The 25,786-nt window shown below is 41.0% G+C and overlaps 1 protein-coding gene across 9 annotated transcripts in view; it reads right to left on the bottom strand.

The window, feature by feature from the left end:
• mcf2lb (mcf.2 cell line derived transforming sequence-like b) overlaps positions 1 to 25,786 on the bottom strand; it is a 40,781-nt gene that overhangs the window by 9,802 nt on the left and 5,193 nt on the right. For 6 of the 9 annotated variants that reach the window (XM_067603935.1, XM_067603937.1, XM_067603938.1 and 3 more), the window contains exons 1-13: positions 20,898 to 22,148; positions 13,864 to 13,947; positions 11,705 to 11,819; positions 7,526 to 7,616; positions 3,955 to 4,074; positions 3,634 to 3,750; positions 3,137 to 3,286; positions 2,924 to 3,048; positions 1,996 to 2,110; positions 1,770 to 1,889; positions 656 to 847; positions 376 to 567; positions 12 to 171 (exon numbers count right to left, since the gene is read on the bottom strand). In XM_067603935.1, the coding sequence (XP_067460036.1) occupies positions 12 to 171; positions 376 to 567; positions 656 to 847; positions 1,770 to 1,889; positions 1,996 to 2,110; positions 2,924 to 3,048; positions 3,137 to 3,286; positions 3,634 to 3,750; positions 3,955 to 4,074; positions 7,526 to 7,616; positions 11,705 to 11,819; positions 13,864 to 13,947; positions 20,898 to 21,405 (2,089 nt within the window). In that variant the 5' untranslated portion in view covers positions 21,406 to 22,148. Of the gene's footprint in view, positions 1 to 11; positions 172 to 375; positions 568 to 655; positions 848 to 1,769; positions 1,890 to 1,995; positions 2,111 to 2,923; positions 3,049 to 3,136; positions 3,287 to 3,633; positions 3,751 to 3,954; positions 4,075 to 7,525; positions 7,617 to 8,219; positions 8,741 to 11,704; positions 11,820 to 13,863; positions 13,948 to 20,897; positions 22,149 to 23,504; positions 24,132 to 25,786 lie in introns of those variants that run through there. The other 3 variants (XM_067603942.1, XM_067603941.1, XM_067603943.1) reach the window with 3 other exon arrangements.

Here is a 25,786-nt window from a genome sequence, read left to right as displayed (position 1 = left end):
TGGAGACTGACCAGGGGAGCTGAGAGGAGATTTGATGAAGGCTTCAGGCCTGGGGGCTACCGGCTGCACCGGCCTGGTCTGTTTGGCTGCGAGCTTCTTCAGGCTGACCCTCCTCTTATCAAACATCTCCTGCATGGACCCCTGCTTCTGGAAAACCTTCTCCACTTGGTCCTGCTCAGCACAGGAAGTCATCAGGGAGAGTGTCAACACCCGACATGTAATAACATGTAATACTGGTGTCAAACAGATATTACTAATAATAATCTGGACATTGATACTGTAGTATCTGTTTACAATAACTGTCATAATCAATTTGATGATGACTTATAAATATTTTAAAATGCAACACATTAACTCTTGGGTTGGTCCTCTTACTCTGAGCTGCTGGTTGAGCACCGCCTCATAATCTGTCCAGATGGTACTGAGGTCTGTCAGTCGGTTCTGGCCTGCATTATCCAGGTAACGCTCCAGCTCCTGCAGAGCTAGCTCCGCTCCCTCATGTGATTGACACTTGTCTACTGGCTGAGAGGCCAGCAGGTATATACCATCATCACACCACTTAGAAGCCTGTAGAGGACAGGAAGGGAGGAAGAATTGGTGAGAAACAACAAACGAGACAAGGAATATTGCAAGTGTCCCTGTATTGCCTTCTCACCCTCTCCAAACAGTGATGCAGCTCCCTGGCTTTGAGGAGGTGGTCCTTCTTGGCTCTCAAGTTGCTGCTCACATCTTCACTGACTGCTCTGAGCTCGCTGCATTTGGGCTGAATGGAATCCTCAGCATAGTGGGAGTTCTGGATCAGTTCGTCACCTTCACGGGCCAATGCCAAAGCTTTGTCCAGCACCTCCTGCGGACCAGCGTGGAGCAAATTATAGGTTTACCTTCGCCAAGGAGACTACTTTAACAAACAGTAAGTTAATCCAGTTTTAACCAAATTTGGTACACATCTGGATGATCCATAAACATACAAGTGTCCTCTATTGGTTGTAGATTTATGTAATCAGTACCTATTTGCCATAACTGTTGAATGCATAGTGCACAACATTTTTTTATGAAACTTGCACCTGTCAACTCAATCCTGAAACATTTGATGGCAATTTTGCTCAAAAAAAGTGCCAGACAGCAACATTTAAATTGCCAACTAAAAGGTGTTGAATTACGTTTTGCACAAAGCCCCAGTATTTCCAAAAAAACACGTCAGTATGATTGATATGTGCATTTTGATGCAGATCTTTAAAATGAAAGATCTTACTTTTCCAAAGTAAATATACAGTATATGATTGTGCAGCCTCGGTAGAGCGACGCACCCTGTGTGCTCTCTAACTGTAAATGAACCTGTGCTCCATCAGGCCTTATTCAGGAGGGTAGTTTGTAGATACTTTCATGTTTACAGTATTATTAATTTGATTATCTATATTAATTTTTTTCGTAATAGTGGCTCACTGTGTTCTATTTGATCCCACTTATTGCACAGCCTCTCCTCAAAGACATTATTCATTTGGAACAAAATGAAAAGTGTGAAAAATGTTTTCACAAGCTAAATTTGAATTAGTTTCCAACCCTCTGCTGAAAAAAACAGGACTGTCAAAATTCTTGGATAAATATGATTAGATATGAAACAGCACTCTAGTATCATATATAACAATGATGTGCTATTCAGAAACAATCTGAACTGAGAATTCAACACAACCACATTATTAAGATATTATTCAGCTCTTCATTCCACAGTTAGACAAAGCTTTCATTGTGGCAGGGCGGGTATAACTTACACTAACTCTCTCTTCATAGGTGGTGAGCTCACAGAAGATATGGTCAGCGTGGGCTGGGCTGATCCCCACCTCAGAGAAGGTTGCAAGTTTCTCAGACACTTGATCCAGCAGAGCCCTCACCTGCAGCAAAAAAAACCACAGTCATGTTTCAAGTTTAAAAGGGATAATGTGGACTCTGCATGAAGTCTATGGATGATTTCACTCGAGCTAACGGTTTCCTTCTCACCTCCCTGTAGTTGTGCTCAAAGTGGCGCAGTTGGAGACACTGTTCCAGTTTGGTCTGGTGCCTCACCCAAAACTCATCGAAAGCCCTTTCTGTCTCGTCCAGCTGAGACAGCAGTCTGACAGAGGAGCAAGAGATTAGTTAGATTGTAAAAAAAACAGGCAGTTGAGCAGAGAAAAAGCAGTGGAGAAGAAATGAATAAAATAGAAAATGCTCCGGAAAGGCTGACAGAGGTATTTGTATATTCTTGTTTTTCTGTGTGTATGCGTGTGTGCTTGCTATGTAGACTTAATGCCAGTTGACATGAAACTCAGTGCCCTCAGTGTTGCTTAAAATACTGACTGATCTCAAAGCACACTGCCTTGCCCACTATTATTTGTAACTGTACTGATGGGCAGAGATCAGACAGCCATGAACAAATTGACAGTAACAAACAAACATAAAGTCTACTGGGTTTATGCTTTATTACATGCATAAAAAAGTAATCTGCACCACTGAGAGTGCAATTATATAATGACAGTACTTCTATACTGTAGCTCTTTATCCATTAACCAATTAGTCAAAATGTTCAAAAAAATGACAAATCCATCCATCCATCCATCACAAGACTGACAAATGAGGAAAAGGAAGGCTTTTTATATGAAGTGGAGACAACTGAGGGCTGACCTAAACTTAAAAATGATCTATTATCAATTAAAATGATTATGGAATGAATGTCTCTCTTTTCTTTCAATCTGTGATTAGCTGACTAATTGCTAAAGCACTAGTGATGACCACAGGTGATATAGCTGCGCAACATCTAGTTTCACCTCCTTATCGTTGAGTGCCAGCTGCTACCCAACTGAAACTATCAGCATTTTCATGTTTTGCTATAATGGTTGGAGCTGACTGGTTGGTCAGAGCCAGCTATATTGGCTCTAGCGGTTCTAACCTCTGCACTGTAGCCATGTTCTCCAGTTCATCCTGGTTCATGTTGTGGTCGGGGTCTCGTACCACTGGCTCATTAATGCTCTCCAGCAGCCTGCTGCCCTGTCCCAGAGCCACCAGCAGATCCTCCTGCAGACACACACAGACAGAATAAACTGCAGTCCAAACACATAACTGTAAATGTGTTTTGTGTTAAAGGTTTGTTAAAGGTGTTAACCTTCATTTTGTCTTTCTTGGTGGTGTGTGTGCTCAGCAGGATGGTTGTCGCCTGGGTTTCATTGGGGAGTTCAGTTTCTGCCAGCTCGGTCCCAAAAGACTGCAGGGTCTGTGCCGTTTTCTTTACCATCAACGCAAACCCTTCAATAGCCTGATGCATTCAAGACACAACAGACAATCAAGAAAATACCAAATTTGCAAATTCTTTGAATCAGGTGATGCTCATATAGTAGTTTTTACACTTTTATCAGCTGCATTTCTCATTGCTGTTGTTGCTTTTTATGGTTTTACTGAGGTGAACATTTTTATGAAGGGTTTGATCCTGAAGTAGCAATAGATAGGACATGTTTTGATGATTCTAGTCTTATGTTTCATCTGTACTAACTTCATTGCATGCATTCATGTGTCGTAGTTATAAAGTGCCTCGTAATGGCTGTGTGGAACGGTGCCTCAGTGCTGACTCCTCAGTGTAAAGTGGAGTATACAGTATATACATACAGTGCGGTGAGAGATCCACTTCTCGTGACAGTACTCCTGCGTCCCCCCAAGTTCCTGGGTCAGCTGGGTTCGGTCAATGTAGGAGTGCAGCTCAGTTATTGAGCTCAGCATGATCACCTGAAACAGAAATACCCCATTACCTACATGTTATTTGACTATAAATATATTCAGTCATCTTATGTGCTATGAACAGTCTCCAGAAATCTTTTTTGACTTTTTTTGTCAGTAGATTGGACTCAATTTATGAATCTCAGAAGGGAGGACACAGGCCACTGATGGAATATGAATAATGCTTTTAGAAGTAAAAGTGACTGTACGCACCGGCACCTTCATCTTGAACTCATCCTTGTTGAACTTGAAGAGAATGTCAGAGAGTGTGCGCTGAAGGAGGGTGGTGGGCCTCAGAACCAGAACCAGCTGGAGGTTCCCAGGGAAGGAGCCCTGAGAAGAAAAAGAGAAAGAGGATGATGGAGACTGTCACTTATGTAACAGAGCAGACTGGATCCTTCTCCACCCTGAGTAGAAAATATGTGCATCACACTTCAGCAGGTCTGCTCTTTCAGCAGACAGCCTGCACTTATATTATTCCCTCCTTTTGTCTCTCCCTCTGTCTCCCATGTGAAAACTCTCACTTAAAACACATTCAAGCATGTGCAGAAGTGTGTGAAGTGCAGGGGAACGGGAAAGATGTGGGATGCAGGAGACTGTCCTGTGGCAGGGACATTAATCTTCCCTGAGATGTTTCTGCATGAATAATGAGGCACAAAGAATCGACACCAACTCATACCTGTACATGTGAGCAGGCACATGTGCTCTGATTTTTCATTACCCAGCTGGCATTATTAGCACTTATAATAGCATTTGTTAATACGGAATGATGCACGAAGTAATCTTTTGAAAAATAACATCCTCCTACGAGCGTGCCATCCTAACTAAGCAAAAACTTTGCATATTTATCATACTATGCAGTTACCACACACTCAGCTCAGCCAATAGAACCAATAAAATGCCAATTAAAATGTCACGATTGACACCCACTGACAGACTAAGAACTGCTGTGAGAGCAGTTGGATGATAGTTGAGGGAGGACACTGCTCTCCCCTCCTGAGGCAATGCGATTGTTAATACAACTTTAATTAGCTAATGACCTAAACGGCTGGTTCGCCTGACTGGCTGTCCTCCCCGAGCGAGTTGGGGAATGCTGCTCCAAGCAGAAATGACAATGAATACATTGTCAATAAAAACCACTTGGGATAGGTACTGTTAATGGAATTAATAAATCAATTCAAGTGTTCGTCCTCACTGACCTGCCAGCACAAGCAGGAGCACTGTGTTGAAAATAGTCACACACCATCTAGTGATATGGAAATTACTGCAGGACATACTGCTGTTATATCATGGCAGTCATAGGTGCTACCATACAACAATAACCTATTATATTCAGTGTAGTTATGGGTAGGGTTTACATTTTTCAGCACACTCAGAAATGGCTTCTTAAAGGAGAAGTCTGGTGATATTTGATATTTTTAACAAATCCCATGAAAAGACCAAAACCAACAATGATCCCTACTAACATCTGTCTTTGTGTAGCCTGATATATCTTATTCCTCTGTGCCATAGAGCTCCATTGTTGCTCAAAAACTATTAAAAACACATAAAAAAACTAGGTGACTTTTTCCTTCATTATGATGAACATGGGTACTGAAAGACCACATACACTATCCTGCTGCCGTAAAATCTTGTTAGTGCACAAAATATGCTGAGTCCCCAACTAATGCACTTTTTATTTCTGTTTGAGTAATATACAGTGCCCAGCATTATTCAGCCTTTTTTTAAAGATGAAAGTATATAGTCATTACCCAGATTTCAGTATGAATGAATGAGCTCGGGGCTGGGCCAGGTTAGAGAAGTTGAAAAGTAATGAGAGACGGACTAACGAGCATGGGATTTGTTGACAACAACAATATAGAATATCATGAGCCTTATCCTTTAAATATATATTGTAGCTTCTAGCCATTCAAGCGTGCTGCTTGGATCTGTGGTTTCTGGCAGTCATGGTCATGGTCTACTTGTTCTTTGTTCTTTGTCAAACATGCACACACACACATACACACACACACACACACACACACACACACACAAACACAAAGAGACAAGAGAGGAGGGTATGCTTTAAAGACTGAGACAGTATCACTACAGTCTATAAACACACTTCTTGTCTGTCATCAGCTCAAACCCAGCCAAGCAAGGAGCCGGGTAGCTTTCGCTGAAACACACTGACCCACTTTTACATATGCATAGTGTGTGCTTGTAGAAATAGACACACAAAAGGAAAAAAAGACAAAGAGAATCATTCGACAGCATCCTCACATATTCAGACTCTCTCTCTCTCTCTCACACACACACACACACACAGACAACCACATACATGTAAACACTGACTCCACTACAAATAGATACAAGCAGCTCGAAAAGAGTCAGCTTTCATCATCATCTATTTAGCAGCCTACAGCTGAATCACCCCAAACAGGACATTATTGCGGGGATGACTGAATGCCCCCTATTACAAGCCTGTCAGCCTGTAAAGTCCCCCTTGTGGGATTAATAAAGCTTGATTTAATTTGAAATGAGTGAGTGGGTCTCCCGCGTCTCTGGGGGCCAAGGGTGGTGATATTCATCTCTCATTCTCTCTCTCAGACATTTCATCTTTTCGTATATTTCATCATTTCATCTTATCAGTTTGTTTTGATTTATTACTTCTCTGCCATCAGTATCAATAAAAGGCCTGTGAGGATCTGCTCAACCTAAAAAAGCACTGAAAAATGCTATATTCAATTACTTTAACATTTGTATCCTCTACAAGATGTTTGAAAAATGCTAACATCTCATCAGTTTATTGTGAAAAAAAAAAGATGCAAAGATGTTAAAAACTGGACATTTTCTGTCCGAGTCCATTGTTTTGAGATATTGTGTGATGGGGGTGATCCCCCCCCCCCCACACACACACAGAGCTGCCAGTGCTCTGTCACCTCCCTACAATGAGAACGAAACACAGATGAACAGACAGACGCTCCAGCTCATCACCCAGAAGACAACTGAGATGAGCACTAGTGAGCAGAAGTTGGAAACGCAATGATCACTTCTGACGCTCTATCACCGTATTCTCCTTACTCAGCAACATAAATGATGTGACTGATATCAGCTCACAAAAGGTGCAATGAACCATCAAGTAGCGATGAAAGAGGCGATAGGACGAGGAATTATGTTCTAAAACAGGAGAGAAATGTTGTTAAACTTGAAACACAGCATAGATGTCCTTAAACCAGGCTGACTGTTAGTTTTTTCGTTTATTTAACTAACTCAGTATCCTCACTTTGTTTTGGTCTCTTGTAAGATGTAAACACATATGTCGTTTCTCAATAATAAATAAATATGATAAGTGAGACATTTAAATGAATGAGTGAACAAAAGGAACATTATCTCCTTCTGTCTTTTTTGGCATGTGACTGTTTATTTTTCCCTCTAGCTATGGACAAACATGGCAAGCTCTGATGGTGATGGGAGAGAAATCAAGGATGGGGTTGGCTCATATCAGCCCCACAGCATAGTAGAGATATTAGTCAATTATCTACACTGACATGCATGTGAAGCTCTGAAAAAGGAATGGGGGCTCTTGAACACCTCTTTGTGGCCTGATAAACCTCTTCTACTCATGGGTGAGGGTGCGAGGGGAGCTCCTTCTTAAATCTTTTCATCTCAGCAGTTGATTACAGGTATGTTTCTCTCCCACAAAGGCGAGTGCAAACACAAAGAACCTTTACAAAGTCAGACAAAGAAGACAGAAAGTAAGTGTGCTGACACGTCACATCCACACACACAAAGACGAACTTACTGCAATACGAAGCAGGGTCCCTTTGACGGCTGCCCATCGGTCTTGCCGGCGATCGATGACCAGGATGAAACCCACGCCTGTTGACGACAAACTGGAACACACAGAGAGGCAACTTAGACATAACAATTTCAAAACAGGTCCATTAGACCCTAGATTGTTCAAGGGGTGAGTACAGCTTCATATAACACCACAGTGAATCATGAGAGGAGATCATATCACCTCACACTGATAAAAAAAAGGATAAAATCACACACTGCAGAATAGTTTGGAGGGCCACAGAGAAAGCAATCTATTCTACAATGTATAGTAATGACAGACTTAATGAGAAAAAGACAAAAAAAACCCATTAAAACTGCATGTGGTTTTCCTACGTGAGACAGTGAAGAAGCCAAGTGCTTGTTCACAGCTTGTTGTTTTGTTATGCTGCTCGTTATCCTCTTAGACAGCTGGTGCAGTTCATAAAAGGAGATACTGTGTAGCACCTCCAGATTTCTTGGCCATCAGCCTCCAGCCCCCTCTTCCCTCCCTGAACCCCCACTTCCCCTGCTGTCCTCTCTGGTCCCAGGAGAGAGGGAGGCTATATGGTTTACACACCACTGACAATCAATGACAACCGCAGCATGTGCAGCTCATCAGCAGTATCCTCTATGCACACCTGAAGACATGCACCTGAGCAGCTGAGCACTGTCAGTACCTTTAAAACAGAAATATCCCAGTAATCCTCAAGTTTTTGCTTTCATGTCCACCATTCTGCAGCTACTAACTGCACAAACAGGAAGGCAGCAGATGAAAAGAGTTGTCCGGCATGCAAAAATAAAAACACAGGGGTAAGGGATGTGTCTCAGAGGTGGATCCCGGCGTGTTGTGTCGTTTGAAGGGGAGGGGGCCAAGTGCTTCAGACTATCACAGCGTTCAGCTCCACTCCCCCTGCATTCTGCATCTAACAGCCATCCAATGAGGTGCTGGGAGCTGCTGGGACACAAGCCTATCACAGGGTGGCTGCAAAGTGATGAGCAGCTCTACCAGCCAGCCAGCAGGTCTTTACAGATGTGCGGGAGGGGACAAGCTCTAAGAGGATGCAACTGTAAGTATGAGAGTTTCAGTTATTAGGAAAATACGGAATGTTTATCCATGTTTGCCCCACTACTTTACACTCTCACTGTAACATTTACATTCATGGAGGTGCTTATCATCCTTTTTGGTCTCTGCACTTTCCTTCCCCTTTCATCTTTTCCTTTTCTCTTCTTACACCACCTCCACTTCTTGGCTCGGCGCTCAATCTATACACACTCTCACAGTTACTCGGGCTTTCAAAGCAGAAACTGCTTTACATCTCAGCCGCAGAGGAGAAGGAGGAGGAAGAGGGGGAGGGGGAGGGGGAGAGTGGGACAAGAGCCTTTCTGCCTTTGCTGCTAAGATGAGAGGGTGGTTTATGGTGAACATACAGCACCTGAGGTTGAAAAAAGAAGAGGGAGACTGATGAAATGGCCTTCTGCTGCCGCTGCTGAACCACAATGGCCCAAACTGTGTGTCAGCTGCTATTGCTGGTGTTCCATAATACAAGTCACGATACAATAATACATCATGTTTTTATCTATTCCGTCTGTTTTTATCATAGCTGTGTTGGGACTATGGATGTAAATCAGCTAATCCCAGCACAAATATACTGATGTTTTAAAAATGTGTGTTATTGTCCCCTATAAATGAACAAATAAATAATATATGTGGATTCAGCTTTTGGTCCAATTCTGTATTAACAACAACAAAAATACAGGATAAACAAAAATTAAGAATTTTGGTGATTTTGATTTTATAAAAATGTAAATATGCACATAGTCAATATAAATATAAATCGTTTTGTGTTGTGGGCACATATGAACCGTTTAATTTAAATATTCATAGAAATCATCTGGTTAAGTTGTGGTTGCACATGCATGAGTGTCTTAATAATAATTGGATTTCTCAGGTCAGAGTGTGTAGAAGCAATGCAAGCTGTGTGTTGAGCTGTGAAAAAGCTCTGCCTAATGGCTATGCAGTGATGAGGGAGATTTGCTGCATGAATGCATATGCAGACATAGCAACACACACGCTGCTACACCCTCCCCTTCTTCTGTGAACAGAGCAGAGAAAATGACTGAATATGAGAGCACTGGTATATTAAATTAAAAACAGATTAAATATCCATAAGAGCAGAATGCATTTAAATTCTGGGATAATATCTTAGTGTTGACTGTATCTCTTTAACATAAACCAATCACGAACACTAGTGGGCATGCATATGTAAAGCTAAGGAAAGATAGGAAGAGGAGGGAGAGAGATGGGAACATGGTTTGCTCAAGGACACAGTTATTCATTTAGTTACTGAGTTTGTTTGTAGATGCAAAGTCTAAAATAAATGAATTAGGATCCTGAAAATCATATGACAAGACTGAAATTAGATTATTACTCGGCACATCCTCAGAGGAACTCTGTCAGAGAGAACTGACGGTCAGTCTCGGCCTTAAGAGACACAAGAATTTACAGTTTATATTTACAACAAGCTTGCACATGGATGGTATAAGAGAATTAACATTAGAAACTATGTCTACACTTAATATTGATCCAACGGTATTCCTTTCAAATAGCAGCAGCTGTTGAAGGTTGTGATACACAGATGTAGGATGTGTGTCCCTGGCTGTGGAATAAGTGTGCCCTGTTGGGTGTCGGTCCCTTAGGTAGCTCCAGCCATCTGTCTTTGTATTCTCAACAGCTTGAGGCTCAACACTTTCTCACCCCAGTGACTGACCCTCCTTCAGTTGACTAATAACCTTTACAGCCTTACCATGAAGGAGAGGAAGTTAGACGCTCAGAATGGATGCAAATTGTTAGCTTGTGACCAGCAGTTCTCTGCTTTTATTTGGAAAGAACATCCTCATTACCCAGAAGTTCAACATTAATACAGTGAACTAATCTTCATTGAAATAAATATATATGTCTTGGTTATGCTGAAATAGGCTGAACATATGATTATTCAGTTTGAACTGACTAAAGCTCCAATATATTGGTTCAAGAGCAAGTGACATGAGACAAGCTATACTGACATATTATTTTAAGACCTACAAAGACATACATACACACACACACACACACACACACAGTCGTGTTTCCATCACTTCAGAGGACCTTACATTTACTTACATTAACTTCCTGGAGGCTTAGCCTAACCTTAACCATAGCCACCACATGGCTAACCCTAACCTTAAATTAACCCTAAACTTACTTTAACTTTAAACCAAGTCTTTATCTTAAAATTAATGATTTACGTTCAAGGGACTTGCTTTTTGTCCCTATATGGGAGGCAAGTCCCCACAACATGAGGAATACCTAGTCCACACACACTTGTACACACACACGTACACTCTTCAGAGCAGACCATGGCTCTGCTCATCTGTCCAAATGCATTATTCAGATTCAAACAGCCAGGATCGCGGCAGTTTCTATTTTTATGCACTTTGCCATTGCAGGCAGGAGGAAGGAAGTGCAGGACAGACAGGGGGGAAGCTAAATCAAGAAATTGTACAACTAAAGGGTGAGGAAAAGAAAGAAAGAAAAAAATGAAAAACGAACAGAAAAAATGGGCTGAAGATGGTTTTCTGGGGGGATATTTGGAATAATGAATGGTCTTACACAGTTTCACCTCCCCCTTGTCTCATCTAGTGTATCCATGCATGAGTACATGGACAATCTGCAGAAGACTGATAAAGATTATTAATTGTTCATGTTATTAATACAGGAATCACAACCCTGTTCTCTGTTTACAGATATCGATGTTGTGTACAAATCCTGTACAGAGTACAGCTCAAGTGAAACTGTAAGTATCCGCTGCCACCTACTGGCAGACTTCATACACAATGCCTGCATGTTTTTGAACTATGGGAGGAAACTGAAATACATGTAAACAAGCACATAAAAAATCCTCAGCCATCCGGGTCGAGTTCAGCCAGAACCTGAGCTACTGTGCTCCCACTTCACTAATCAAAGTTAATTCATAAACCAACTAAAGTTGATCAGCAATGTTGTGCTGCATTGTCAACTTAAACTGGGTAATAGGAGAGGATTTCAAACAAAGGCAGAGGAAGAAAACATCCTCACATTTTTATGTGTTTGCATGTGTTACAATCAGCTGGTGAGGGACTTTACCTGGGAACGCTTGTTAGGTAGGTGAGCACGTTGTGAAACTCCCTGTCTGTGATCTCTCCAAATGCAGGGAATTCTGGGAACACAATGATGGGGCTGCCATTATCTCCTCGACCCCCTGAGAAATCACAAAAAGAAGAACACTGACATTTAGCATATAGGTATAGGGCTGCAATGAATGATTACTTTTTTATTATTGATTCATCTGATGATTATTTTCTTGATTAATTGATTAGTTGTTTGGTCTACACATTGCCAGACAATAGTAAAAAATGTCAATCACCATTTCACAAAACTTAAGATGCAACCTGAAATGTTTCTTTTTAGTCCAAACCAACATTCACAACCCAAAGCTCAGTTTGCTATCATAGAGGACTAAAGAAACCAGAAAATATTCCCATTTAAGAAGCTGGAACCAGAACATTTCAGCATTTTTCTTAAAGACAATCACACAAAACGATTATGAAAATAGTTGAATAATTAATTTTTTGTCAAACAACTAATCGATTAATCGACTAATTGTTGCAGGTCTATATGAGAATATAAGAACACTTGATGTATATCTATATTTGGAACGTTACATATCAGTAAAGGACTCAAAAATACATAATACATGAGGTAAACATAAAACCACTGACTGTTTCAAAGTGCACTTAAACGCATCATGGCGTTCTTTGACATTTTCAGTCCATGTGTTGAGGGCTCTGTCAATCAAACTGGTGAGGAAAATGTATTTTGATAAATATATAAATAATAAATAAAGGAAGAGGGCATTGAGTTTAAAGAAACTGTGACCACATGGTGGCACTGATGTTAAAGCTGTTTGGCTGATGAGTGGAGTCGGTACAGAAAACACTGCAATATTCATCATAACAAATGATTTGGCCTCACCCACTTCCATCCAAAAACAAGAAAACATATGCCGGTGGTTTGTCATAAATGTATTTTTTCCAATACACGGATAAACGGCATATTTCAGAATAACATGCATTTTGAAATAATGCATTGTAATGTGTGTAATGTGTCAATATGAGAAAAAAAGGAAGAATAAGGCAGATTATCTCACAAATATCAAGACAGCTGATTCAAAAATAAGTCTTGAAACCTAATAATTGAACTGGAAAACTGATCTAATTGATAAACTGATCTTATCCCCACATGCCTCTATCTTACCAAATATTTTTTTATAAGAAAATTAATTTTATGCTCAATAAGGATTACGCAACTATTCAAGATGGACATTTTCAAAATCTATTAATAAATGAGGTGAGACAGAGAGGTGAAAAACATCTCATGCTGCTGTTTGTACACAATGATCGATGTTGACAGCAACAGTCTCACCTCTTTTACACATACACACACACACACACACGCTATCTCACTCCCTGTGTTGTGTGGCAGCTGCTCTGTCAGCGCATGTGACTGGAATATCAATCTGTCTGCCTTTTCTCCTCTCATTGCTATAGCAACAGCAAGTGCATGGTCATGGTTTCAACGTCTGCTTAGATCTTTCTCTGCAAAATGGTTTCCGACTCCGCTGCAGCCACAAGGTCACCTCTGCCACGCACTGAGGGGCCAGCTTTTACAGTACTGTAGGAATGGATGTAGATAGATTGAGTACTTTATTAATCCCAAGAGGAAATTGCAGTGTTATAGAAGCTATTTCACATCAATCACAAAAATATAATAGGTGTTTGTATCGCCTCACAAATATCTAGCAATCTCTACAACAGAAGAAGTGTGAAAAGACACTTGTGGAGATGTAAACATGGGATTTGCCATCACTTTGACATGCAGAGCTGTAAGCGTAATACAGATTCGGTGAGAAAATCAACAACTTGGGAGGATCCTTGTGTAACGGGAGCGAAACCTGACAGACAGTGAAGAGGAAGAGGAGGGAGGTGATATTTGAATAACAAATCATAGGTGATAAGACAAAACTGTTCCCATGAACTATGCAAATATCACGTGGAGTAGTTAAACTATAAATGATTGACAAGGCTGGTGGAAGCACATGTTTATGTTGGGCTATTGAAGGAATAAAATGAAAAGCAGCGGATGAATTGAGGTGAGATGGCAACCCACAACAAGAGAAAATAGAAACACACACACGTCCCCATGCATCCTAACTTACAGATACAAAAAGGACATAGAGGTGTCACCTGAAAGAAAGGCGAACTGCTTCTTGAGGTCAGGGGTGATGTCAGCAGCGTGGAGGGGACTGCTGTCCAGCTGCATGATATCATCTGGAGAACAGAGAGAGAAAAGCAAATGTTAGTGACACATCAAAGCTGACGATGTACAAAATAGCATCGAGTCTGATGTCAGCTTGTCAGCTGTGTTTAATTATTATAAGTTGGTTTATTTGCTATGTTTATTACATTCATTTCATGGTTCCCACACATAACCCACACATTTATATAGACAATATAAAGTGCTACATGGCTATTCATACTGTAAAGACAGAATTAAGACTATTTTCAAAGAAAACATTTCCAGTAAACTGAGGCTAAATGGGATCACTGGACCCTATAATGAAATGGTAACAGTCTTCTCTTTGCTCATCTTTGCCACAGATGTGTTTTGTTGAAGAAAACATATGAATCAATTAGTCAAGTCACGATGAATGTATTTATAGAGCACATTAAAAAAAACAGGTGTTGACCAGATAGATGAGTAATTGTAACAGACAAAATTAAAACAATTTTATTGTGATATTCAAAATAAAGGGGGCTCGAAGGCAGCTGTATAAAGTCTGGGTCTTTAGCCGGGATTTAAAAATGATGATAGATGGGAAAACTGCTCCACAGTCTGGGAGCAGTGATGGAAAAAGCTCTGTCACCTTTGGATTTTGACTGGGAACATGGAACAGAGAGGAGTAGCTGATCAGAGGCTAGCCAGTGATTATTTGGCCAGATGGCAGACCTTTGTATGTTATTACATGTAGGAAATTGTTACAGTATAATCTGGAGACAGGAAAATACATTATTTTTTATTGTGCTCTAAGTTGTAAGACAAAGCACAGATAGAGATATTTATGAATATGGGAAAGATGTAGGTTAGACTGAGAAACACCAGCGTCAGCCAGCAACTAGGCCTCATGAATATATATTAAACATAAACATTGTCTCTATCGTACAGAGCACATGCACTCATTCACAGTGAAAAACTTCAGCAGTGTCTGTTAACTGAAAACTGGCCAAAGTTCAACTTGAAACTGAGAACAAAACAGATCAATAGAGAAAAATTGGCAAAGTACAGTTGTTTACCGTAAGATGATATCGCTACTACTCTGCTGTGTGTCTCTCACCATCTGTCTTCACTTAGATACACACATCCTATTATTTTACACTTTACAAGGTGAGTAATTTTATATTTAGACGTCATATCGAGAGGCCCGAAGGAAATAAAACTACACAGGTACATTGCGGTCAAACACTGCTGTGAGAAGCTACTGTAAGGTAAACTCATTGTTAGTATCAATACTTCAGGCATTTGATTTGATTTGCATACACACACGTTAGCGACTGTTTATCAAGCCGAAACCTGATTAACACTCCCTGAGTTACTGGCCACATCTACCAAGCGGACATTTAAAGATACTTACATGTATTATGTCTATTTTTAGCCAATGTGCTCTGCAGTCATCTATGTCATTCAAGCTCAAGGACGACATCTCAAGATAATTAAACGTCATGGAAAAACATGCAGTTCTGGCCTCTTCAGCTCTCCATTGATTTTCCATTTCTATATACATGCACTTTGTGCTAACCCAAGATGCCCAAGGCTGAAGAGCTGTGGTGACACACAATAGTTCTTCATGCAAAATATAACTTCTGTTTGCTTCAAAACCTCATGTTTACAATATGATACTTTAGTTAAATAGGCTGAAAATACAGGACGATGGTGGAAAAAATGATGAAGAGAGGCTTCTATATGGACCAGAGATGTTTGGGATTATAGAAAGGGAAGTTACAGCCACTGTTACGTAAACGTGGTTGTAAACATAGATACGTACACTTCAAGAGCAATGTTGACTTTTCATTTTAGTGTGACTGTTTGCTCTGTTCTCCCGAGGCGAACTACACCGAATCACCACATCCTTGCCAAAACAGGAAATTATTCCATACAGTTCACGTCTTTCCAGATCAGAAAGAGTCCTTTATTTTATCATTTGTCATTCCAATAACCATTATTATTTAATACATTAACAACAGTTCAATTCCATACACGAGAAAGGCAAAGCCAGAAAAATGTAAGAAGAAAAGCTGTTAGTGCTCACATTATACTTTTATGTGGATGCAGTGGACTAGAGATCTAAAGGGAACAAATAGAGCCTTGGAGAACTCTAGAAAACTCAGTGAACTATTATACAAAAAAAACAAAAACATGCATAAGATATCAAGAACTTTGCTGCCAAGACATAGATAAAAACACAAACTGTCCAAAGAATATGGCATTGCACTTGTCCTGTGACACCTGTTCACCTAGTCTGGGTTCATTCTCACTGAAGCTCCTTGTAAAAACTGATAAAACCACAAGTTTAAGTTCACATACCATCAGTCCCTTCAGGAGTATCACAAAATATCCCTTATCATTATATACTGTATGTACTTCCCTCTTTCTCCCGTATATTTATACCGATTATCTCTGTATCTTTACAGGCACAGCCCTTTTCCCGTAAACCCTCCTCTCACTCCAGTTTAAACAAACCAAAAACTCTTGCTCTGACTCTTTGTTTGAGACCTATCAGGTGACATGGCCTCAGGGTATCACTAGACTGACATCGCCTTCTTTCGCTCGCTCTCTCTCTCTCTCTCACACACGCACACACACACACACACACACACACACCAACTGTTTGGCGACAGGATTCATTCAAGTGTGTCTTCATGGTCTGGCATTTTCAGTCTCTTGCCTTCTTTAAAGCCTTTTCCCTCTGAGACCAGCTGGTGCCATGACTGCTGTGTCAAAACAATATCAATCAAAGGTTTTAGCTAATCAAGGGACTTAAAAGGACCATACTGGTCATTCTGTATGCATAGAAGCCCATTGGCAACTGTACACTTTATCATATTACTGCTGTCCATTTAAAACAGCAAACCATATGTTTTAGATTTCCTACTCAAGTACTATGATAATACAGTTGTGGGGATTTTTCTGACAACTCCCTCGATGTTCTGTTATCTGACATTTGAGAGTTGTCTTCCAGGAAACATTTGTTGCCAATGTTATCAGAGGAAACCCAGAAGAGAAACAAAAGGCAAATATGGACAATGTAAAAAGGCAAAAAGGTTGGTGTGAATTTGGTGGTTTGTTGCAATAAATGGCTGTTGTTTCACTGTCCTTATGTAGCTGAATCACAGGGATCTGGACAAGTACAAGGGCAGATGTTGGTTACAGAGAAGATGAGATGCAGTGAGCTGTTGTTATACTTCATACTAATAAAATGACACTGATGGTGGTTTGGCTGTGATGTGATTCAGCAGCAAACATCAAGGTCTTTGATTTACTTGAATACACCAACGTAAAGAATTTTGTCCCTTCTTTCAACTGATTACCACACAACAGCAATTGTGGACTCATAGTGTGTTTTCTTATGTTGTCACTTGTAGTAGTTTAAAGTAAACATACTTATATGTTATAGTTATTAGGATAAAACATACAATTCCACTAGTCTTTTAATAGAGTAGTTTGACATTTCGGAAGAATACACTTATTTGCTTTCTTGCAGAGAGTTAGATGAGAAGATGGATACCACTCTTACTGTTTGTCCATATGCTGAACAGGTTAATGAGGTCACTATGAGAAGAACAGACAATATCACAAAATCTTAAGTTTATGACGTCAAAACTGCACCATAACAGCCTTTAGTTACTGAAGCAGGTGGTTTTAAATCTTGCATGACAGCAGGAGACCTCGGAGGTTGAGGCATAGATTACACTAATCTACCATATCCGGGAGTCCAAAGATAAATAGACACACACACACATATACAGTGTTTTGTAAATTGTACATATTATACACAGGCAGATAATTAAGTTGGCAGCTGCAACCTGGAATCTACACCTTCTTAACCCAGTGTGACTGGTGCTACACAATCACACTCATCAGTTACAGCAATGTTTCCTTTTCTTATCCATTGGAAATGCTTCCTTTGTTGATGTAGAAAAGATTGCAATAGTTCATCTGTTACAGATTAAAAGCCTTCCTGTAACTGGAAAACCATTGTTTTGTTAAAAAATACCTAAAATATATGTGGTACTAGAGCCAAATCAGTTTTGTATTGTACCTTCTATTCCCACCAAACCTAAAGGGAGATAGAGTATGTTGTACCAGTCTTTGTTTCTATTGATTAGATTCCGTTTTAAGTGACATCTGTAGTTAACAGATATTGATTATGAACCACTGGCTGACTGATATCTACAGGTGATATTTGAGACACAGCTTCCTTTTCCTCTTTTCTTTCAGATTAACCTGGAGCAAGGGTGTGCAAACCAAAATGGCTACCTAACAAAGGTCAGGGATGGCGACATGCGACTAGATAAATGATCATATCTGTGATGTTTGTAACATAGTAAAGCAGTGTTGCCAAGTTGATAATGGCCACTTATTGCCTGAGGTGATCTGACACAAAGCTACAACTGTGACGCCATCTGCAGGGTGCAATCACATGCTCTCATGGACTCAAGTTCACACTAAACTCCAGCAGTTTCCACCAAACAGCCACACCTTGCCCCCAGCAACTCCCACACATATCAAATCAAAAGCAACCCCCCACCCAGCAATAGCTGCACTTTGTCTCCAGAAAGAGGCTATTCTTTTACTGAAAAATCCCCCTCTTCAAAGATGTCAGACTTCAGTTTCAGTCAGTTTCAGGGGCAGCTTTTTTGACCTTTTACTACATCATATCCGTTAAATGTCCTTAACATATTCCTGTCTCTCCTCCTGTCCTACTAATACTTTCATTACTTCCTTCCAGTGGTGGAAGAAGTATTCCTTTACTTAAGTAAAAGAGCCGATACGTTGATGCAGAAATACTCTAGTACAAGTAAAGGTCCTGCATTCAAAATTACATTATTAGATGTGTCAAAACTGATGCATCACTCTGTAGGCAGTAGGTATAGTCCAGTCATTCCCAACCTAGGAGTCAGCACCCTCCAAAGGGTCACTAGAGAAATCTGAGTACACAAACCTCAGTTTTTGGATGATTTTTAAAATTAAACTACATGAGATGTAAAATCTGTAAAAATCTGTAGTCACCCTTAACTACCCTACTATAGTAAGATAAATGCAGTGGAGTAAAAAGTAAAATATTTCCCTCTAAAATGCAGCAGAGTAGAAGTGTAAAGCAGCATAAAATGGAAATATTCAAGTAAAAAACATTTACATCCAAATAGTACTCAAGTAAATGTACTTTCCACCCCCGCTCACACAGTATTATACAATTGTTAAAAGCCCCTCTGGTCATTAGAATAGAGAGGATGAGCTAGTATCAGATACTACTGTATTTCACACAAAAGGACAGACAGTGAAACCCCTCCAGTGTCCTTTCAGATCTTTTTTTGTATCGTCACTCATCAGACGATGTCACAAGAATCTTATGAGAGACAGGGAAGTATATGTAAGAAACTAAGTTTATTATCAATGTCTTATTGTCTCTGAGGTGGCCCAAATTAAACTCATACAGTATATTTACACACAGGCTACATCCTCCCGACAGGAAAACAAGGCTTTCGAAGGTCACTATGAGCGAGTAAGATGATGGATCAAATTATGTTTGGTGTTTATTGTACCCGTATTTGTCAGCACTGTGTTACATGGTAGATAGATGGATGATATCAAAGTATTTGCTGCTTTAACCTTGTAATTATAATGATAAATGCCAAATTGAAATTTCCTGCAATGCAAATACTGTAATTTCATTAAAGAACCATTTCCTGCTGTTTAGTGGCAAAGTAACACTGCTATTAAAAAAATACACTGACAATATTTTCCCAACATTCCCTACACACAGACAAACATACACACCAGCTGCTGGTTGAGGCGCTAATGTTCTTTAAAGGGCTTAACGATGGGGATTAGTGTCCACTCACGCTCACGTTTGTGGGTGACGAGTCAAACGTTAGTGGGTCAAAGTCACACAACTGGACCGCCTGCCACTACTGACATATATTAAACTGGACTGTAGCATAAGCTTGGAAACCTGCTTCATCAGGCCAGAAAGAGCCAACTTAAAAATAAAACTATAAGTAATGAGAACAAACTTGTTATCAGCTTGTTCATTAACAATTTAGAAATAACTCCTTCAGCCAAAGCAGCTAATTTCTTTGCCGTCCTTCTCTGCTTTCCAATATGAAACCAAACTTAGAAAAAAATCTTGAACTCTGAATATTGAACAGGTCAGAGTTGGGAGAAAAAAGAGCGGGGAACAGAAAAAACGCCCACAAGAAGAGATGTGGGGGAGGGCAACAAGTGGGAATAAAGGGCTTACAGTCATGGTCAGAGATAAAGCAGGGTTAAGATTAGGGTTAAAAACTACAATGTCCAAGGTGACGATGATGGTTAACAGTAATGCTGCTCAACCAGGTCTTTAATCAAACATAAATACACTGGGTGTGAGTAAGGCTGCAACTAATGATAATCTGTTGATTATTTTCTCAATGAATCGATTAGTGCTAGAAAATGTAATCCAGTTTACTATCATAAGAAACCAGGAAATATTCACATTTAAGAAACTGGAACCAGAGAATTTAAAAGCTCAAAACGATTACTTGTTTATGAGAATAGTTGACAATTCATTTTCTGTGGATCAACTATTGACTAATCGTTGCAGCTGTAGGTGTGAGCCTATTTTTGTGATCATTCACACAATAAAACTAGAGAAAAGTAGGAAAACATGAATCATCTTGTAGAGATAAAGAGAAAAAAGACACATCTTCTCAAGATTCAAGAGAGCTTTATTGGCATTGTCTCAAATGGGGTGTTCGCCCAATCCCATAGTGGAGAGCAAAGGTAGAGAGCAGGTGAACTCAAACAGAAGAGGACAGGTGGAAGATGAGGTGTTGAGATAACAGACGCTTTGCCTACAAAAATAGATAAATATTTAGTCTGTGTATGAGAAAGAGAGAGAAAGAGGAAGAATCATGTGATGCATATGAATAAGGGGAGAAAATTTCAAACATATGGCACCTACCACACAACCAGTAGCAGCTGCGAGAAAATTTGGAGTATCTTTCCATCTCCTCCAGACAGATCCGTGTATGACCCCAACTCTCCTCTACCGGCTGCAAACACACATCCTTTGTCTCTTCTTCTTTACCCTCCTCTTCATCCATATCTACTCCTCTCTCAGCCTCGGTGTCTACATTCTTCATCGACCCTGAACCATCCTCTATCTCACCTTCCTCTTGAATTTGCCTCCCTCCATCTCCTCCTGGGCTTACTCTTCCCTCTCTTTGCTCCTCAGTGGTAGACAGAGAATCTGTAATCACAAACCAGTCCAACTGCTCTTCCTCATCTGAACCTACGCTCACCTGTCCGGCTAGACTCAGCTCTGACTCCGCTTCCATGCAAAACCCAGAGTCTAACTCAAGCTCTGCATCCTCCTCCATCAAAAAGCCTGAACCTGCTGCCTCCTCTCCTCCCATCCTGATGTCCCAGTCTACCTCTCGTATCCTCCTCTTCTGCAGCGCTCGTTCCATGCAGATTTGCAAAGGTATCACCGTAACAACTTCCCTCTCATTCTGACTCCACCTTTTCCTGGGCTCCACATTCAGCCTCTTGCTCTCTGTCTGGCTGCAGGTGCTCTACGGCCTGCAGCACGTCACTCAGTAACTGCAGGGACTTCCTTTTGCAACCTCAGGTTACCTTCCCTGTAGACAAAAGCTACAGTGTGGCTCTCAACCACACCCCACCTGCTTACCTTTATCCCTCCCCTAAAAAGAACAATTACCTGACCCCTCCCAGTGCAGCAGCAATGCCTCCAACCTGCTGATGTATGACCTCTAAAAAGGGATTTAGTTATGACTTTGTATTCAAAACCAGGAAAAAGTAAGCTAATGCATGTTATGTGACAGTATGCCACAGTTGTTAGGTAAGAACTGCGGCTGCCAGCCCTTTGCCCGGTGCTCATTTACCTAGACTAACAGAGCCTAGGCTCCTTGTCTGCCTTATCTCAGGAGATGTGGTACGAAGTACAAAAGTACAAAGCCTCCATTCTGACCAACCCATTCAAACACTGCCCAAATCCCCATTTAACCATTCACAGACTGTATCCATTCAAAGCCCCTATTCTTGTTTACACCACTCAAAAGACCCCATTCTTACAAACTCACTGAAAGACTTAATTCTAATGAGACTCCTCAAAGAAAGATACTGTTCCTTAGAAGAATGTAGCAATTTAGATGCCATGTCAATGAGCTGTTTAAGAGATATATTTCAGTCAAAACGAAATCCCTAATTCAGCTGTTATTAACTAATAGGTCAGTGGTGCTAAAAGGTTTGAGCAGGAGATGTTAATTGTGTTACATGTGTGTGTGCATTGGTGTGAAAGCCTATCTCTGCATGAGTATGTGTGTGTGTTGAGGGTGTTAGGTGTGGGTGGAGCATTGTGTTTAACACATGTGTTTATTCTATGACCAAGGGCATGAACGAGGTTATCAGTGAAATAAACCTTGAGAGATAACAACCAGAGCCATTAAGTTGGAGTAAGCGTAAAGTGAGTGGGCCAAACAACGGGACAGAACACCTATTAACTCACAGCCTCAGTCTAATTTAGAGACACTGATTGGTTGTGTTTTCAAATAAAGCTGACCTGTGTGCACTGTGTCTAAAAGAAAGCAACTAGTGTATCGAATAAAGACTTTCCTTAAAAATGTGTCCATCAGAGCCTGAGTCTGCACAAGATGGCAGAAAAAACGTGTATAATACATAAATTCCAAAAAAGGTCAATTCTATTTATATAGCCCCAAACCATGAGCTTTACAAATTGTACAACACGCTGTATGACACCCTCTATGTTCAAGAAAAACTCCACAAAAACACACTTTAACAGTCTAAATGTACCAATATGATGAAATAATCACATTTGTTTCTGATTCAGTTTTACTTGATTTTGAACAACGGCACCTCTATTAAACATGTAAAGATCAGGCAACATGGTGCACAACATGACACACTGAAAAACCCACTTAAAAATGATTTACTATTACAGTTTCATATTTTTTGCAGAGTGAGTACCCTACAAATACAAGCTGACAAAAATCATTCTGACACCACATTCTTCAGATCTTTGTTACAGATCTTTGTTACTTTGTGCTAGGTGGCCTCAGTCTGGAAAACCAAACGTCTGTAAGATCAACAACAGGATTCTTCTCTTGTATGAATTCACATCATGGCTAATGATTTTAACAGAGCTGGGCGGTGGGGGGACTTTCCCTTGAAACCACACGATGTCCGTGCATGCCAACATGCACACACATGAATACTTGCAGACATAAAAGCAATCCGCAAGTGCCAAGCATTTATCCAGGTATAGAACAACTATAAATATCTGAGCACGACCTTGCTGAGAGACAAGACTGCCTCACAATAACTAGAGTCACATCAGAAACAAGGCTACTGATATTTGAAGAGTAAGTAAGGTTATCTTGTACATTCTGTCGACAAGCTGTAGGAAAATAGCTTACACATGCACAAAAGCACATACAGACAGACAGTCGGTGTTTCCTCGACATATAAAAATACACAAGACCCACACAGAAACACACCATCCATACATCCAGAGTGTCCCCTGACTCACGTGGCTTAAGCGGGACCATCGGCATCCCACTATCCCATTGAGAAGCCCTCCTCCTGGCTTTCCTCACCATGCTTTTCTCCCTGTGTGCTGGTAGGACCTCGCAAAGTCCTTTTCTATGTGGTAGCAAAAACCAAGGTCTCAAAGTGGCAGCAATGCAGCTGACAGGACACCAACTTGAAAACTCAGCAGCTTTAATCAGCAGTTCCTACTCCTTTCAACCAGCTCGTCCGCTGGTAATCTTGCTGTGTGCTGCAATTTCTGCATTTGCTGAAGAATTTATCACTGCTACGGAAAAGTATCGGTGCAGCTGCCCAGATCTAGCTGTATGTTGGAAAGAGAGGCAGCTATTTAAACAGCACGGGCACGCACTCACACACACGGACACACACACACACACACACACAAAGACGCAGAAACAGTCCAGTGGGGAGCAAGGGAAGCCCACAGGAAACACAGTGTGTGAGGCTCTGGGCGTGATGCCCTACAAGACTCTGGCCAGCGCTTCAATCAGGAATATATCACACACACATATATGTATGCACACACGCATTAACACTGGAAAGTTGCACATAAGCATGATGACATACATTCACATTAACATAAATCTGCACAGACACGCACACACTGTCTCTCTTACCATCCCAGCCTCTCCAGGAGTTCTTACGGCTGGCAGGGCTGAAAGGGAAAGGAGAGCCCAGTCCAGAGATGTCCAAGTTCTGGATCAGATGACTGAGCCGGTTCATGATCCGGTACGACGCCTCACCGCCGTCACGCAGAAACTCATGCAGAGACATGAGAGCCGGCTGCTGGTCTCACACACTCAAACAAACTCTGTCATCTAGAGAGACCCCTCGCTGGACCTGCGAAGCTCTGCTGCACACTCTAATAGACTCCAAAGCGCAGCCCCCAAATGCAGGCATGGAAAGGATCCTTCTTTGTTGTAATGTGCCAGGTCACTCGGGATCAAGCCAACATGCTCTCACATTCATCCTGAGAGGAGACACACAACACAAGCCCAGTGTCCTCTGCAGAGCCACATAGGGGGGACTCGAGGCAACAGCACAGTGCAAAGCCGGCAGAACTAAAAAAAAGAGCTGAGTCACTGTCTGCACAACCTCTGAAACAAACACTGCTCACACTGTAGGTGAGAATAGGCCCAGCTCTGCTCTGCACAAACACACTCACACTCTGATGCACTCGCATACCTTGTCGCCAGTGCAACTATTGACAGCTCAGAGTAGCATAGATTTCCAAGTGAGGAGACGGGAGGAGGGTGGAGGGGAGCGGGAGCAGAGGGCAGCCGGCGAAGCACAAATCCCCTTCTGCTGCTCGGGCTAATTATATTCCTCCACTCCTTAACTAATCTGCCTTTTCTTTCCCCCTTTCCATCTCCCCCAGATCTTGCCATGCATTCATTTCTGGTGTGCCAGGAAATAATGCAAAAAGCATGAGAAACAAACCAAAAAAACTGCAACCCTAAAACTCTGTGATTTATGTATACAGCTCAGGTTGTGTTGTGGCTCAATATGAGGCCTGGAACTGAGGTGGAGGAGCAAACATAAGAGAGTCCTCATTGATAAGAGAGAGGAGGAGGTTGCTTTCTGGCAGGCTGTATGTGTTTGTGTGGTTAAAGCTGGCGAGCAAAAGGCAGTTTATAGGCTTAGAATGGAGGTGATAGAGGAGCTGCACTGTCACACATACTGATGAGGTGACTGCAGGGGAGGAGAAAAACAACATCAGCCTCCTGTTCAGTGACATCTACTGTTAACCCTGCATCTCTCTCTCTCTGTGGTCCCCCCCCCCTTCAGTTCCCCTGATAATCAGGTCTGATCCCTCTATTATGGCATCAACCACCCCCTGTGTGCTTCCTCATCTATAACCCTTCATCACTGTTTGCTCCCGCACTGACCTCACACGCAGACATAAAGACATATGCATGCCTACTTCTACCCACAAATCAAAGTGATCATTATTAATTCATTAATATTGCCACTACTGAGAAATATGATGAGTAGAGAGGAGGCTTACATGTTGATATTTATGACTGAAGCTGTTGAAATTCACAAAGATGACCAAAAAAGATAAAACATTTTGACCTGATGATAAAAAGTCAGCCAAAGTTATCACAATTCATCCTGTGAGGAACATGAATGTCTGTGAGAAATTTCCAGGAAATCTATTTTTAAGCGAGACATTTCACTCAAAACCACAGATATGAACCTCATGGTGGCATTTAAGAGGAAAAGTTAGGGGACTACCAAAGTCATTAGCATACAGTACAT

This window comes from Thunnus thynnus, chromosome 11 (genome assembly GCF_963924715.1).
Source record: "Thunnus thynnus chromosome 11, fThuThy2.1, whole genome shotgun sequence".
In the NCBI taxonomy this organism is placed as follows: domain Eukaryota; kingdom Metazoa; phylum Chordata; class Actinopteri; order Scombriformes; family Scombridae; genus Thunnus; species Thunnus thynnus.
The sequence above is the reverse complement of the archived record's forward strand: the minus strand, read 5'-3'. Positions and strand labels throughout refer to the sequence as shown.